Source organism: Oncorhynchus tshawytscha, linkage group LG20, assembly GCF_018296145.1.
Source record: "Oncorhynchus tshawytscha isolate Ot180627B linkage group LG20, Otsh_v2.0, whole genome shotgun sequence".
Taxonomy (NCBI): Eukaryota; Metazoa; Chordata; class Actinopteri; order Salmoniformes; family Salmonidae; genus Oncorhynchus; species Oncorhynchus tshawytscha.
This window is the reverse complement of record NC_056448.1, coordinates 18,940,416-18,958,996: the sequence shown is the minus strand read 5'-3', so window position 1 is coordinate 18,958,996 and position 18,581 is coordinate 18,940,416. Positions and strand designations below refer to the sequence as shown.

At 42.5% G+C, this 18,581-nt stretch overlaps 1 protein-coding gene across 1 annotated transcript in view; it reads left to right on the top strand.

Annotated features, from left to right (window-relative positions):
* The window catches only part of nup214 (nucleoporin 214), a 72,585-nt gene that overhangs the window by 42,098 nt on the left and 11,906 nt on the right, over positions 1-18,581 (top strand). The window contains 4 exon segments of the mRNA XM_042302307.1: positions 4,787-4,854; positions 5,102-5,279; positions 11,369-11,536; positions 13,132-13,303. Of these exon segments, the coding sequence (XP_042158241.1) occupies positions 4,787-4,854; positions 5,102-5,279; positions 11,369-11,536; positions 13,132-13,303 (586 nt within the window).

Here is an 18,581-nt window from a genome sequence, read left to right as displayed (position 1 = left end):
CAGCAGTGTATGCTAAGGCGTGGCAGTGGGTGAGAAAGTTGGGGTGTTGGGCTGAGAGAGTTTCCCCATTCCCAGGGATTCTCTGAATTCTCCCACGTGCCAACAGGATGGGTTGGCCGCAGGGAGAGACAGCTGATCTCTATGTGGTACAACTCCGCAGTTACAGGACCAAGTTCACTGTGTCTGTCCTAGGGTTAAGTGTTCCCAACCAGATAGGTTAATTCTGTTTTACCTCAGTGTATCTGTCTGGCCGTAGGCCTACATTGCAAATAGTAGAGAGAGGCTTACATTCCATGATGTGATTACTTTTTCCTTTTATCTATACAAAGCTCTTCACATTTAATCCCCCATAATTGTTCCGGCTAACTGGACATAATCAGATCTACCTAGAGGAAGTTGTGCCTGACGCATGCATTATGTTGATATTGTTTGGAGGAAGCAGGGTCACACGGTCTGAAAGTCATGAGGTGAAGAGAGAATATGTTCCTATTTATCTGTAAAGGAGGAGGTTGTGATGGGGGTTAATTGAACTAAGGTGTGTGTGCTCACTGGTTCACATGCCTTTGTCAGTTTTTACTGTTTAAGCAAAGCAATCGATGCAGTGAGGAGAGCAGACCTGGGTCAGACGGTCATTTGTCTGCACTGCAGAGCCTATAGAATGTTCAACATTAATTACATTACCCCGCATCAGAGCAGGCCTGGTCCCTGTCACACTTAACAGAGCTTGATTGAGTAAGACATAGCCGAAGACCAGACTGTGGAATCTGTCATGAAACCGAGGAGTAGGCTTAACCACCTGAACTTGTCCAATAAGAATGCTCCATTTTGAGGAAATCAGAGATGCATTGCAGTGTATCCCAAGGGGTGATTTTTATGAATTCATTATGTAGAGAGACGCTGAGTGATATCTAAGGGAGTCTTAATAGCCAGGGTCATAGTCTGTCTGTTTCTAAATGTCTTTGTGTGGGCCTGAGGTGACAGCAGGCTGTGTTCGATCTACAATAGCCAACTAGCCACGCCAGTACAGCAACATGTCACACTGTAAATGTCCCTAGAATTCCTGTTGAGTCTGGATGCGTGTTCTTCATTCCCATGTATTATGTCTGTCCCCTTCATGGCTGGTGAGTTATGACACTCAGCATATTGTCAGTGTAGATACGGTATGTGAACTTGCCAACGGACTGTTAGGTTTTTATTTTGGAGCACGTTTTCAAACTGTGCCTATGAGCACTCATGCATAAACTGTTAATGCCCCATTGACAATGAGTGTTACTTTTTAGAAATTGTGTATACAGAGTCAGAAGCATTTATTTTACGCCTCTGCCTGTTTAAAAAAAAAAAAAAACACCACACATGGACTAACTCGAGCCACACACAATGTTGTGGGTGGGTGTCTTGAATTAGTTTTGTAATTTCAGAGATGGATGAGTTCCATTGCCAAGTTCCTGGGCCCAGACTAAAGGCAGTCACAGCATTCATTTGAAGGGCAGTCCCCATACGCTGAAAAGACAACATTTTCCGATGGATTATTATGGGGGAATTGACTCTGGGCATGAGGGATTTATGGACAGTCGTACAGCCAGCTTTCTAAAAGATGCCAATTTTAAACAGGGAATGAGCAGAGGCCCAGGGATATGGGGAGTTGGGAGATATCCTGGGATCCGCTGGGTAGTGTGGCTGGCTTTCTCACACACAGCACACGCTTTGCCGCACACACAAAAGTTCCATCCATCTAGAGTTTGTCAGAAGGCTGATCACACTTCATACATTTCCAGTGTACCCAGGGGCATTGTGTCAGAAATATATTTAGAGAGTAGGGTTGCAAAGGGTCGTAAACTTTCCGGTAAGTTTCTGGAATTTTGACTTAAATTCATTAAAAAGTTAGCTTATAACAGTGAACCTTTTTTGTGAGATACACAAGGCAATTCTAGGTCTTGTGGCATATTTTGGTTAAAGTATCCTGCATCCAATGGAATTGCAACCCTCTGCATGCACAGTGCACTCTGCCATCACATGTACACCTGATTCTCAAGATCTTGCACACTAATGAGATGCTTTTGAACCCACACTACTACACTGTCTGAGCCAAGGACTACATGCTTTCTGGTAAGGTTTGATTACAATGGGTGGGGTGAATATATTTTAGACGACATACAGGATTTGTTTTGTTAACTAGTAAATAGTAGCCTGCAACAAAGTTTTTAAATCATTTCTAACTTTTTAACAATTTCTATATTAGCTGCAGTGAAATGTCTCCACATATCAGATAGTGCCAGTGGCATTTTCCTGTAAAGATTAGGGAAAAACAGTTGAAAAAAACAATTTAATATACAGATAAATAGTTAAGCAGTTAAATTTTAACAACTCCTTAGTAAGATACATGTTTAAGATAAATGTTTTAAAATGAAACATGAATGGAAACAGGTGAATTAACACTCCTCAGTTAGCAGGCTCAAACAAGCTAAAACCCACATGGTAGCAAAAACTAACTGCTGCTTGGTCTAAAGTGGAGGATTCCTACCCTCACATCACACCCATTGGCTGTGCTGCTCATGCATTGAATCTGCTCCTCAAGGACATCATGGAACTGAAAACAATGGATACACTGTACAAGAGAAATGGTTAGGTATGTGAAGGTTCATCAAGTTTTTGCAGCAATCTACCTCACCAAGCAAAGTGAGAAGAATAAGAGCACCACATTGAAGCTGCCCAGCAATACCCGTTGGGGTGGTGTTGTCATTTATGACAGTCTCCTTTAGGGAAAGGAGCCTCTCCAAGAAATGGCCATATCACAGTCTGCCGATATGGACAGCCCCATCTAGAGGATCCTCCTGGATGATATATTTTGGGAGAGTGATAAGCAGCCTGAAACCTATAGCATTAGCCATTGCACCGATTGAGGGAGACGATGCCATCCTGTCTGATGTTCAGATTCTGCTTGCAGATGTAAGAGAATAAATCCGTACTGCCCTTCCCACTTCACTGTTGCTCCAAGAAGAGGAAACTGCAGTTCTGAAATGCATCAAAAGTCTTGAAGACTTCTGCCTGAGGCCCATACATGCCACAGTGTACATGTTGGACCCCAAGTATGCTGGCAAGAGCATCATATCTGGTGCAGAGATCAACAAGGCCTATAGTGTAATCACTACCGTGTCTCGCCTCCTTGGCCTGGATGAGGACAAGGTTCTTGGCAGTCTGGCGAAGTACACTTCCAAGCAAGGGCTTTGGGATGGAGATGCAATATGGCAGTTGTGCCAACATATCTCATCAGCCACTTGGTGGAAGGGACTTTGCATCTGAGGCTCTTTCCCCTGTTGCCTCCATCCTCCAAATCTCACCAACATCAGTCGCCTCAGAGCGCAACTGGTTCTTGTTTGGGAACACACACACCAAAGCACGCAATAGGCTGACCTGGCCATCCAGGCAAATTTGAGGCTTTTTGAGCCCGACAACGAGCCATCCTCAAGGTTGGAAAGTGACAGTGAAGATGAGGCTTCAGAGTCTGATGTTCAAAAGGTGGACATTGAGGAGGTCCAGGGAGAAGACATGAAAGCCTGAGAGGAAGACAACCAAAGCTTTAGTTTCTAGACTATAATTTTACAGATGTATGTTGAAAATGTTTTTGGGAGATGCAATGGATCATTGGGGATCATTCAATAGTCCCTTTTGTTGTTCAGTGAAATCATCCAATGTGGAGAGTTGACTCATTTAATTAAAGTTCAATTCGTAACTAAATCTTTTTTTTTAAATTTCTATTGGAAGGATTTAATCATTTGCAATTGTCTGCTTATGATAAGGTAAAAGGTCTGTTTCTGTCTCCATATGATATGGTAAATATATCCAATGCAAAAAACATCTACATTTAAATGGTATGAATATTAGTTTGCATATATTTCCGTTAATTCCCATATATTCCCTTTAATTCCCACGGAAAGTTTCCACCTCTTAATATTCCCCAAAATGTGCAGCCCTAGTGGAGAGGGTGGGAATTTGTCTCTTTCTGCTCCATCGTCTACCCCCCCTCAGTCATCAATAACCTGTGAGGAAAAGGGTTCTCTGTCGCCTTAGTCTAATGCTACTGGAACGAGACCAGCCATCAAATGACTGCACTAGCAGTGTACACACACCCACATTTCTTACTTCCTACCACTGTCATCATCGCTAACCTTAAAAGACTGCACATCCCAAGCGTAATTTGTGATGTTGTGGATTTATTGGAGAAGTGCATAGCCTACAAAATACACAGAGTACAAGACATTAGGAACACTTTCCATGACGGACTGATCACGTGAAAGCTATGATCCCTTATTGATGTCACATGTTAAATCCACTTCAAATCAGTGTAGATGAAGAGAAACAGACCGGTTAAAGAAGGATTTTTAAACCTTGAGACATGGATTGTGCCATTGAGGGTGAATGGGCAAGACAAAATTATTTAAATGTCTTTGAACGGTACTAGGTGCCAGGCACACCAGTTTGAGTGTGTCAAGAACTGCAAAGCTTCTGGGTTTTTCACAATCAACAGTTTCCCGTGTTTATCAAGAATAGTCCAACACCCAAAGGACATCCAGCAAACTTGACACAACTTGGAGTCAACATGGGCATTGGAGTCAACATGGGCCAGCATCCCTGTGGAGCTATTTCAACACCTTGGAGATTCCATTCCCTGACTAATTGAGTCTGTTCTGAGGGCAGAAGAGGATGAAACTCAATATTAGGAAGGTGTTCCTAATGTTTTGTTCACTCAGTATATATCTAATTTATTTTCTGTCTTCTTTGCTCCCAGCTTTCGGAAGCTCCTCCACTACCTCAGTGTTTGGTCAACAGCCCAGTGGTGGGAGTGTCTTTGGACAGGTAACATTCACATTTTACTATGTGTGTAAAATTATAAAACCTTCCTACCATTTGATATGTAACACTTCAGTGGAAGACCCCCAAATATCCCTCTTCAAATGCGACCACACCACTCACATACACGGTAGATGTATTATTGCATTTGGGTAAGAACTCAGCCGAGAGCCCATACACTAACTACTGCATAACCAATTATGATCATTATGACCTTGTTGTGACTGTGCCCCCCCTCCCTTCTCCCCTGCAGCAACCATCCAGTGGTGGGGGTCTGTTTGGGTCTAGCTCTGCCACGGTAGCAGGCTCCCAGCAGGCAGGGGGAGGCTTCTTCAGTGGCCTGGGGGGGAAACCCAGTGAGGACGCCGCCAACAAGAACCCCTTCGGCACAACCGCCGCCACCGGGGGCTTCAGTCAGCCCAACCAGACAGGTGAGAAGACCCATAGGGGTGGCGAAGTTGTAGCAGAAAGGATGACTCCTCTTATAATTAAACTTCCTGTGCAATTTTAGGACAGTTATCATTAGCAAGAGACCCTTTGATTGACAGGATGATAAAGTTGATTGATATACTCACTTTTATTGCCGCTTCGTTTCATACCAGCAAGCAATACAATGAGAATCACCAGAGCTTTGATAAGAGCACAAATATTATCACGGTAAATATGTTCATGTAAATGTAGGGAAGTAGCCAATATAATCAATTTAGTTTATGAACACAGTGTCACATAGCGGTGTGATTTAACCTGTTGATGCCAGAGGCACTGACAGCGTATGTGTTGTCCTATCTGTGACAACACGAGTCTGCACCATCCTCTATAGCTCCTGGTCATGTTACTGCTCAACAGACTGACTGGCATAGTTTTACATAGCAAATAGGCTTCTATCTGCATGTTTTCTTATTCTAATGCACACAAACAGCATCTAATCATCCATGTTTGTTCTGTAGATTAATGCAAATATGTTCATATTTTCCCAACCTTGTGGTGGTACATGATTAATTTCTGTTAAACATGTAGGCTAGATGAGTAGAAATATCCACCTTGATAGGCATTTGAGCCGCCCCCCGTACCATTCTACTGTACCCTCTTTTGTTCCAAATTGAAATGGGGCAGAATTCTGATTATGGCTATCTGAATATGTATGACCCATTTCAAGGGGACTATTTGATAGGATAGTATTCCCTTGCATGCCCAAAGCTTTGATTCTTATGAGAAATGTCATTCTCTGCCACTCACGTATTGCCTTCTATTACATTTTCCCTGAACACATATCCCAACCCACATTGTTTCACCCATGTCTTCACCCATGTTTATTTTCTCAATGCGCTGCATGACATGCATGTAGACTATTTTAGCTTTTAGTCAAATTCCTAAATTCCATTAGTTCTTTGACACTCACCTTTGGGAAGATGACTGCAAATGAGTATTTTCCTTGAGTAGCTCTTAACGGACAGTAGGCATTGTGCCATGCTGCGTAATACATCAAGTGTCCATACCAATGTCTTCCACACACACCTAATACCATTCAGCCCACTGTGGCAGTCACATATCCATTTCTTCCTTCTGCCTGTTACTGATGAAAAGTGAAACCCTTTATCTGATATTGCTGATCAAGCTCCTTAATGCCCAAAGATGTCTTCTTCTCCTGCCCCCAGTTATTGATTGGCATCATAGTCAGTCAGTCATGTAACTTGTCCACGTAATCACCCAACTCTTTGAGAATCCATTTTGATTTGAAAGGTATTTCTTTTCTTTTCTCTCACATTGGTTGCCTTCAAGTTACTGTCTTGTAAATTGTTGGAGCGTGAAAGTGCTAAATTGCTGAAAGTGGATGTGATGTTTGGAAATGTTCCACCTGTGCTGAATCTCCAATGAGATTGCAGTGTTCTGTGTCATTTACACCTTAAATGTAGTGAAGTACTTGCCATGAGCAGTATTACCATATGGCCAATGCATTGTGCAAAAACACTCAGCCTTGGAAAAGTATGAAAATGGCCCCTAGAAAATAGCCTCCTCTATGAACGCGAAAGGCCATTTCCAGTCTGTCACCAGCAGACTCTCACTAGCACCTTGCTAAAAGCCCAGAGAGGATTTAACGATAGAATCCTTATACATCTCTCCAGTGGTATAAAAAAGAGAGACTGGACTGTCGTTCCTCTTGCCTTATTTGAGCTGTTCTTGCCATAATATGGACATCTTCTGGATACTTACCCCTACCTTGTCAGAACACAACTGATTGGCTCAAACGCATTAAGAAGGAAAGACATTTCCACAAATGAACTTTTAACAAGGCACACCTGTTAATTAAAATCCATTCCAGGTGACTACGTCATGAAGTTGGTTGAGAGAATGCCAAGAGTGTGCAAAGCTGTCATCAAGGCAAAATCGGTCGAATTACCGACCCATTGATTTTGTTAGTTACTCTCACTCAGATATCAAATTAAGAACTGCAAACATTTCTTTCCACCCTATGCAAAAATTAGTAAAATTGCATAAAATGTGTTATAAAGCTGCTAATTATTCTCTGCCCAATCGCAAAGTCTTTAGAATTGCAGGAAATTAATGTTTCAAGACCCATTTAATCTTTCCTCTCTTTTTTTATACCACTGGAGAGATGTATAAAAGCCAGGTCAGATGAAGAGACCGACATTCCCAGCCAATTAAAAGTGAAACGCGCTGTAAAGATAAAAAAGACTGAGGGAGACCTGGGTTAACTGTAAAGTGTGTTGCTGTCATGACACCCCTGAAACGATATTCCACCACATCGTTCTGGAGATGAATATCTAATGAACGTGGAGGGAGAGAAGTTGACATTTTCCTTGCATGATTGAATTTTGGAGTGATGACTCATGGCTGGAAATTCTGTAAAATGTCATCCTCTTCATGCTCAGTAAACTGTAGAGCAGGGATTGGCAACAGGAGGCCTGCGGGCCAAAACCGGCCCACCAATATCACATTTTTTGGCCCACAGTTTTTTTTATTTGTTTGTTTATTTTGGTTAAAAAAACTAACAAATTTAAATCAGCTAAAATGTGTTTAATTTAGGAAATCTGTTCCCAAGTATTCACACACAAAAAGACACTTGATCATGTCTGAATGTAATCAAAGTATGAAATGATTGTATTTGAAAATAATCTATTTTGGGGCTTAGTGGAATGGCGCCGGAGAGGATGGCTGACATTTTACGTGCTCCTAACCAGCTGTTATTTTGTTCGTTTTTTTTGCATAGTTTATAACTTTGTACAACTTTGTATTTTGTACATAATGTTGCTGCTACCAAAAATCACTTCAGAACAGAGATTACCTACCAAGAACTGGTAGAAGCTTTTTCCTTTTACGAGTCCGACGTGAAGGATATACTGCTTTGCCGGGAACAGGCCCAAATCTTCGTCATTTGCGTGAAGAGAAGACTGAGAAAAATGGGGCGGAGGTCGGGCTGCCTTCTGAGAATTCAAGGGCGAGCGAGTAAATCCTCACTGCAATCCGTTCTATTGGCTAACGTGAAATCAATGGAAAATAAAATCGATGACCTACGAACCAGATTAAACTACCAACGGGACATTAAAAACTATAGCTGAACAAAGACATAACATACAGCTGGCGGTTTTTACATTGTATCGGCAGGATAGAACAGGATAGTATGTCTTCCATTTCCTAATAATTGCTCCCACAGTTAATTTATTCAAACCAAGCCTCTTACCTATTGCAGATTCAGTCTTCCCAGCCTGGTGCAGGTCTACAATTTTGTTTCTGGTGTCCTTTGACAGCTCTTTGGTCTTGGCCATAGAGTTTGGAGTGTGACTGTTTGAGGTTGTGGACAGGTGTCTTTTATACTGATAACAAGTTCAAACAGGTAACGAGTGGAGGACAGAGGAGCCTCTTGAAGAAGTTACAGGTCTGTGAGAGCCAGAAATCTTGCTTGTTTGTAGGTGACCAAATACTTATTTTCCACCATAATTTGCAAATAAATTCATAAAAAATACTACAAAGTGATTTTCTGTATTTTTTTCCTTCTCATTTTGTCTGTCATTGTTGAAGTGTACCTATGATGAAAATTACAGGCCTCATCTTTTTAAGTGGGAGAACTTGCACAATTGGTGGCTGACTAAATACTTTTTTGCCCCACTGTATGTGAGAATGCTATTAATTTACAACAGCTCAGCATTCAACACCATAATGCCTTCAAAGCTCATCACTAAGCTAAGGACCCTGGGACATAACACTTCCCTCTGCAACAGGATCCTTGACTTCCTGTTGGGCCGCCCCCAGGTAGTAAGGGTAGGTAACAACACATCTGCCACGCTGATCCTCAACACGAGGGCCCTTCAGGGGTGTGTGCTCAGTCCCCTCCTATACTCCCTGTTCACTCATGACTGCATGGCCAAGCACGACTCCAACATCACCATCAAGTTTGTCGATGACCGAACAGTGGTAGGCCTGATCACCGGCAACAACAAGACAGCCTATAGGGAGGAGGTCAGTGACCTGGCCAAGACAGTCGTGAAGAGGGCACGACAAAACCTATTTTCTCTCAGGAGACTGAAAAGCTTTGGCATGGGTCCTCAGGTCCTCAAAAGGTTCTACAGCTCCACCATCGAGAGCGTCTGACTGGTTGCATCATTGCCTAGAATGGCAACTGCTCGGCATCCGACCGCAAGGCTCTACGGAGGGTAGTGCATAAGGCCTAGTACATCACTGGGGCCAAGCTTCCTGCCATCCAGGTCCTTTATCCTAGGCGGTGTCAGAGGAAGAAAAATTGTCAGAATCCAGCCACCGTAGTCATAGACTGTTCTCTCTAATACCGCACGGCAAGCAGTACCAGAGCACCAAATCTAGGTCCAAGAGGCTTCTACCCTCAAGCCATAAGACTCCTGAACATCTAATCAAATGGCTACCCAGACTATTTGCCTTACCCCCCTTCTACGCTGCTGCTCTCTGTTATTATCTATGCATAGTCACTATAATAACTCTAACGACATGTACATATTACCTCGACTAACCTGTGCCCCTGCACATTGACTCTGTACCGGTGCCCCCTGTATATAGCCTCGCTGTTGCTATTTTACTGCTGCTCTTTAATTATTTGTTACTTTCTTATTTTAAAAATTATATTATACTGCATTGTTGGTTAAGGGCTTGTAAGTAAGCATTTCACTGTAATGTCTACACCTGTTGTATTTGGTGTATTGCAGAATTTTATTTTTTTGATTAGTTGATTTGATTTCTTTGTTCCGATAAAAATGTCTGTATTTAGGTGCCCTACCCATGCAATAGAGGATTATTCAGGTTTGCTACATCTCTCTTGTCCTCGCACTCATCCTCTTGGAGGGGACCAATAGCCAATTTGATAACTTGTTTAGGGTTTCCCATTCCATTACTTAGGTGAGAAGCTTAGCTCAGTGGCGCCCTGTCTAGGAATCTTTTGGGATCCTTTTACGTTGATTTTAAAGGCACATTTGCGTCAAAATTCAGTTTTTTCTTTGTTTTATATCATATTGTACAACAGAGGATGAAGCGAACTGTTAGTGAAAACATTTGATAATTTAAAAATACAATCTACACAGGACCTTCTAATCAGCAGGTTTGCATGTGCGGTAGTTTCGACTTTCCATGGCAACATCGTGTTAAATTAGTTAATAGACCCAATAACAAAGCGTTCCAGACCTCTCTGAGGTCCTGCATTTGCTATAGAATGTTAGCTCAACAATTGCAGAGTTCCTGTACCTGAAGATCATTTGGGAAGTATTCAGACTTTTCCCACATTTTTTTTTTTACATTTCAGCCTTATTCTAAAATTGATTCAATTGTTTTTTTCCCCTCATCAATCTACACACACTATCCCCATAATGACGAAGCAAAAACAGGTTTTTAGACCTTTCTGCAAGTACTTTTTTGTACTTGGTCCTTTCCCTGACCAAGGCCCTTCTCCCCTGATTGCTCAGTTTGGCCGGGCCACTGTGTTCTGCAGAAATCTTTTGGTACCATTCCCCAGATCTGTGCCTCGACACAATCCTTTCTCGGAACTCTACAGACAATTCCTTTGACCTCATGGCTTGGTTGTTGCTCTGACATGCACGGTCAACTGTGAGATATTTCCAAATCATGTCCAATCAATTGAATTTACCACAGGTGGACTCCAATCAAGTTGTAGAAACATCTCAAGGATGATCAACGGAAACAGGATGCACCTGAGCTCAATTTCGAGTCTCATAGCAAAGGGTCTGAATACTTACATTAGGTATTTCTGTATTTTGTTTGTAATATATTTTCTACCTTTTTAACTGTTTTCACTTTGTCATTGTGGGGTATTGTGTGTGGATTGCTGAGGAAAACAAATATTTAATCAATTTTCGAATAAGGCTGTAACGTAACAAAATGTAGACAAAGTCAAGGGGTCTGAATACTTTCCGAATGCACAGTAAATATGAACAGGACCGGCACAAAACATTTGCACGGCACCTATTTCTGTCTACATGCTATACTGCTATAAATCCACTTTTAACCTCTGTCTGTCCTACAGGAGGACCCACCCTGTTTGGGAACAGCGGGGCCAAAACCTTTGGCTTTGGCTCTCCAGCATCAACATTCGGAGGGGGTGAGCAGACGGCCAGTGGGACCTTTAGCACGGGAGGCGGGAGCGTGGCCGCTCAGGGGTTCGGCTCCTTCTCCACCCCTGCCAAACAGACAGGTAGGCTACACCCTCAACCCAAAATAAGTGACAATAGTCACACAGCTCTGTCAACTACAGACTTTTGTGTCCATGGTTATTTTCAAAAGTGTTGTCCAACGATGTCACAAATAACCCATCTGTTAATAAACTTTGGGTCTCAATACCCTATCTTACAAAATATATCACTTTGAAGAGTATGTCGATTCTAACTTTTTCAAGCAAGCATCTTTCAATTGCGAAATTTCTACAAGGTAATATCACACCTGCCGGCCTAACTTACACAATACAAGGTGGTACAATAGGGTAGTTGTACTTTATTCTGCAATACCTCTTTAAACACATTCCCCATCACTAGCCCCTCTAGTCTTTTTGACAGTGATAGTAACGGCCCTTTACGTTCTTGGCTCCGTCTCCGATGTCGTCCTGTCTTCCTCTGTCTGTTGGTGCGGTGGTTGGCTCAGTGTCGTGTGAGGGTCAGAGAGTGGGGCAGGTGCTGATGGATGAACACTCCACACACGCATCACTTCCTCCCCAGCGATGCGGTGGGGGTGGCTCCACTCCCTGCAACCTCAGCTGCCCCCAGCTCTAGCTCCCCAAGGAGAGACTCACTCTGTCCTCCTTTATCATCTGAGCTACAGTGAGAGTCACCTTATCTCTTTCTGCCAGTACAGCACTAGTGGAACATGGTCAGGCTACATTCCACAATGCTGCGTCTTTCATAGCTAGTGAACAGTCTTGGTGTCTATTTGGCCAGAGCAGTCATAGCATACATTTTGTCAACGCAGTTCTAATATTTCCTCAAGCTTGCTAAAATTATAGCATGTCTTAGCAAATAGAAAGTCATAGCGTTCCCCAAAAGTTATTACCACTGCAGTTTTGGCTTGGCATTTTACTCAGCTAGCTATCTGGCACTGCCAAAGGACATCACCTCTCCTAGCTTTATCATAGGCATCTACCCCTAAACTCTTGGGCCCATATTCACAAAGCCTCTCAGAGTAGGAGTAACTGATCCTAGATCAGCACTCTTACTCTGAGAGGCTTTGTGAATACGGGACCTGGGGGTTTTCAGTGCTGCTCCAAGGAATGTAATCCTATTACATTAGCTCAATCAATTATTCACTGGGCCGTGCTTGTCTCGTAGCCAGGCTGTAATTTCAGTGCTCCCCTCTCTTTAACTCCTCCTCCTTTCTCAGCCCCAGAGAGTGTGTGGTTGGCAATCAATTCCCGTCAAGCCCTCCTAGCCCTTATGCTATGTGTGTGTGTGAGAGCAATTGTCCCTGACCGGAAATGGATTGTTGTAGAGCAGATGATAATACAACATTATTAATCATGTTCGGATGTTAGTTTTAGGGCATCACCAGCTGTGACATATACACATGGCTCAAAATGTAGGAATAAGGTAAACGGTGCCTCTATTTTTGAAGCCTTTGCTTTTATGTATGGTTAGTGTCCCCTGAGACGTTCTTCCATCCCCCGTCTCAACCAATACAACAATATTGCTTATACACATGTCAAGCGTATTCATGTAACCATCCCTCTCACATGTATTTTATCAAATGCAAAGTCAACCACCTGACCCTTCCTCACACACCCCTCTCTCTGTACCCCTACAGGTGGTTTTGGGAGCGCCCCTGTGTTCGGTAGCCCTCCTGCTTTTGGGGGCTCCCCAGCTTTTGGGGGGGCAGCAGCGTTTGGCTCGGCACCCTCTTTTAGCAGTCCCATGGGCTCCTCAGCCAGCAAGGTGTTTGGAGAGGGAACGGCAGCCGCCAACGTGGGAGGATTCGGGTAAGAGAGACACCCCTGTTAGACCTGTATTGGATATGAAGAGTGAAGACTTATAGAATTGTACTGAAATTACAGCTGAATATTCTTGATAATACTGACCATACAGGCTTCAGAATGTCTTTAAATGTTTTTCTGCATTTATTGCTGTGTATGTGATATTGTCTGGGTTGGTTGTCGTGTATATTAAAAAGGTTGACTAATAAAAGGAAAGAATTATGGGCAAGGGTTTCAGCCACCTGAGGGGCTAGTTATGCAACACCTCACGTTCCAGCTGACAGCACGATAACACATCCCTGACAGTGTTTTCTTATTCACACCTGGTAAATAAGCAATTGCAGGCTAACCCCCGACCTCATTTCTCAACTTGGGCATAACGCCCTAAGCCCTGCTCAGCTACAGTAGCCAGGTTTCCATCCAATTGGTGACAGATTTTCATGCAAATATTAAAACATTAGCATAAAGAATATGTGTATTTTCCTACCAGTGGTGTTTCCACCAAACTGACTTGTTGTGGATAAAAATCAGTGCGTGATGATGTAGTGCACACAAGGTACTTTTTTGCTTAAGTTTTCATGTACAGTGCCTTCAGAAAGTATTTACCCCTAAATGACAGTGAAAAGGAAGCCTGTCCAGAGTAAAAAATATTCCAAAACATGCATCCTGTTTGCAATAAATCACTAAAGTAAAACGGCAAAAAAAACTTTTTTTAACTTCATGTTCTGAATACAATGCGTTATGTTTGGGTAAATCCAACACATCACGGAGTACCACTCTTCATATTTTCAAACATGGTGGTGGCTGCATCATGTTATGGGTATGCTTGTCATCAGCAAGGATTAGGATGTTTTTTGGGATAAAAATAAATGGAATAGAGCTAAGCACAAGCAAAATCCTACAGGAAAACCAACAGACACTGGGAGATTAATTAATCTTTCAGCAGGACAACAACCTAAAACACCAGGCCAAATATAGACTGGAGTTGCTTACCAAGACGACATTGAATGTTAATGAGTGGCCTAGTTACAGTTTTGACTTAAATCTGCTTGAATATCTATGGCAAGACTTGAAAATGGCTATCTAGCAATGATCAAGAACTCATTTAACAGAGATTGAAGAATATTTTAAAGAATAATGTGCTAATATTGTACAATCCAGTTGTGCAAAGCTCTTAGAGATGTACTCAGAAAGACTCACAGTTGTAATCGCTGCAAAAGGTGATTCTAACATGTATTTTTGACTCTGGGGGTTGAATACTAACATACTCAAAACAATGTTTTATGTTTCACCCCCCCCCCACACACACACTTTAACATTAGTATTTTGTGTAGATTGTTGACACAAAAAGACCATTCAAACCATTTTAATACCACCTTGTAAAACGTCAAGTGGTTAGTATTGTGGAGTAACTACAATGTTGATCCATTGATACACCATCCAAAGTATAATTAATAACTTCACTATGCTCAAAGGGGTATTCCATGTTTGCTTCTTTTTTTTTTACCCATCTACCAATAGGTGCCCTTTGTCAAGGCATTGGAAAACCTCCCTGGTCTTTGTGGTTGAATCTGTGTTGGGAATTCACTGCTTGACTGAGGGACCTTACAGATAATTGCAATGTGTGAGGTACAGAGATGAGGTTGTCATTCTAAATTCATGTTAATTAAGACATAAGGCACAAAAGGCAGTGATGTAGCATGAATATAGTCACAGGTATATGGCGTTGTTAAACGCGATAAGTAACCCATTTACTTATTGCTTTTATAAAACCGACATTTACTTGGATATGTCCATGATAATGACGTTGATGCGTGATTTCGACTGGCTCAGAAAAAGTTCTCATCTGGGCACTGTTCATGCAACATGGAGTGTACAAAACATTAGGAAAACCTTGCTAATATTGAGCTGCACCCCCTTTTGCCCTCAGAACAGCCTCAATTTGTCGGGGCATTGACTCTAAAAGGTGTCAAGTGTTCCACAGGGATGCTGGCCCGTGTTGACTCCAATGCTTCCTTCTCACAGTTGTCTGCATGTCCTTTGGGTGGTGGATCATTCATGATACACACGGAAAACTGTTGAGCATGAAAAATCCAGCAGCGTTGCAGTTCTTGACACTCATACTAGTACTCCTGGCACCTATTACCATACTCCATTCAAAGTCACAAATCTTTTGTCTTGCCCATTCACCCTCTGAAAGGCACATTTTACACAATCCATATCCCAATTGTCTCGAGGCTTAAAAATCCTTCTTTAACCTGTCTCCTCCCCTTCATCTACACTGACATCAATAAGGGATCATAGCTTTCACCTGGATTCACTTGGTCAGTCTATGCCATGGAAAGAGCAGTTGTTCCTAAAGTTCTGTACACTCAGTGTATGTACGGTACTACAGAGATCAAAATTAAAAAGTGAAACATTGTTTCCAGGTTGGACAGACAGACAGCAAGGCGTATATTAACCCCCGCTGTACCAAACTAAATGCTAAGCTGGAAGCGAGGGGAAATGATGTGCGAGTTGAGATGAATACAAGAGATGATTCAGACGGCAACATTAACATGACATTCTTATGGCGGTGCAGTGATAATGTTTAGATGGTACTGTTAGCAGGGATAGGTGTGTCTGTGATGGCCAATACAGCACGGCTTGGAATGCTGCTCATCCAATCAGCATCCAGGATCCAAACAACCAGTTTTATTAACATTGTCTTGAACACAAAGTTAGTCCATGCAATGTATTATGTGACTTCTTAAGCGAAGTCTTACCTACCATAACAAAGGGGTTGAATACTTATTGACTCAAGACATTTCGGATTTTGATTTATAATTCATTTGTAAAAATGTCTCCAAAAATAATTCCTCTGACATTATTTGTAGGCCATTGACACAAAATCTCAATTTAGTCATTTTTCAAATTCAGGCTGTAACTCAATAGCGTTTGGAAAAAGTCAAAGGGTATGAATACTTTCTGAAGGCACTGTACTGAATAAAAATCTAAAGTTCAATGTGTTTCCATTTCATTTTCAACCAATAGTTTTGTCACAACTGTTGCGTTAAATAACAAATGTGCCCAGTCTGGTCTTGGTATGTGCGCTTTACCCAACAGCTCACAGATGCAGTGTGGGTAGTCTACATGATGACATTATTATGGATCATTTAATGACATTCAAGCATCAATCATCATGTCACCAGAATAGAGACCCTGGGTCTGTCTATTGGAGAGGAGCATAAAGCTCATCAATTTATACTTTCACCGCTCTGTAACATTCATCATGACTTATTTCATCTGTAGGGTAATAAACTGCATGGTTTCCAGATTTGTAGTGGGAGGACGACACACCATGTCATCGGGTGACTCCAAGTTTACTTCAATATGATGGTTATTATATCAATATTTTCGCATTAAGGCCTTTCCACTACCGTTTCTCGCATAATACATTTTTCCGACACAAAAAGTTCCCTCCATGTCGAATGAACAAATTATCTGTCAGCATTTATAAAATTGTACTGAAATGTCCTGTTTTTCTATACGGTATGACTTGAGAATATGGTTACTGGCACACATTGTGTGCTTCGTCTTGCCTTCAATGAGTATGAAATTTAGTTTAGAAAAGTCCACAATAGTTGAGGGCAAGCATTGCTGGTATGTTTTAAACACAATTCATCAGGGGATGGGATTCAGTCAGCTCTAACCACCCAGACCCCCTGCTGAGTCAACCTCTATTCCGAGTTTAACTGCAACCCTCATTGTAAGATTACGGGAGAAAATGGGATTATTCCTCCATCCCCTACCGTTCAGCCCCCCCCACGTGCAGGCCTGCTGGGGCGCTGTGCACTTCTGCCAAGACCCAAACCACGGAGCCATGCAGAGAGAGATTATTCCACCCAGATAATCCCACTCTGGGGTCATACTGCCAGATGATTTTAAGATGGGCTGGTTCCTTCCTTCTATCTACCCCTGGGGGTCGTGTATTGGGCACAAGTTGTCAGGAGGGGATTACCGGCTAAATCCCCACCCCTCAATCCTCTACCACCCCCTACTCTCACTCGCGCGCACACACACACTTTACACCCTCTGCCTTAGGTCCTGTTGGTTTCAGGAAGACCAGCTAGCCTTGCCCTGAAGTCATTTCTCAGTTCTGTCTTGTCAGGGTTTAATCCCATGGGACTGTCAAATGGCAGCAGGCTTAGGGTTTTCAGTCATTCCTTTCCTCAGTTCAGTCAGTTTTTTTCAGTCTAGTTCTTTTCATAATGTCAGGACTCGTGAGGCAATATTTTACCGCTCTTTATTTCGCTTGTTATCACCCCTCATCCTGTTCACAAAGATAAATATTGAAGTTGTTTACGAATGCCGGTCCTAGTTTAGTTGTTTTCCAAACCTCTGCAGAGATTTATTAAAAGATAGTTCAAAGATAAAACGCCTCAGGACTCCCTACAGCCAGTAAATGTCACCCTCCCTATCTTTAGAAGTGGTTCCTCAATTTAGCCGTGGGGCTGTACAAAGTGGGCTTGGGCGATATCCAGATTTTCATACCGTTTCTGTACCCTACCGCGGTGTAAGCTATTACCGGAAGTACACACAAGGGGTGCTATTTCCAAAAAAATATATTTTTTGTGGGGACGCACAAAACAATTTAGGCGACAGGGATCTTGATCCAGGAGGGTATTAAATGTCCCTGCTGTAACCAAGAAGCTTGATTTTGACATCTAGGCAGTAGGCAAGTTAGCTAACCTAATGCTTAGCTGGAACCCTGAGTTGGATATCATTTATTTGACACCTCTTAGATTTATTATAGTTGTAATCAACCTATAGTAATAAGCAGTGGCTTATCTCCCAAGCCTAGTAGTTAAAGATGAACCTGGTCCCGGATTAACCCAAGAGCGGGTAAAGACAGCCGGCAGGCCGGCCGGCAAGTGATTGGCTCCCGTATTAAGGTCAGAGGTCAGCCTATATTTCGGTCCAGGGGTCTGCTTCCCAGATTAGAACCAGCAGAGCAGCTGAGCTGGCTGTGGCCTGGACTATTCTCTACCCCTCTCTTCATTACTGTCTCACTCTCTTCTTTAATGTCACTATCTTTTTGCCCTTGTTTCTGTTATCTTCCCCTCTTTCCTTCTCTCTCCTCTCTGAACGGCCTCACACACACACACACACACACACACACGTTATATTCTACGTCAATTCCCCTTCCTCCTCCCCTCGTCTCTGCTGATGTTTGACTCTCAAACTAATCCTGGAGGTACAGCTGTGTGACTGGTGCTGCTCTTGTATCTCACTCAGGACAACT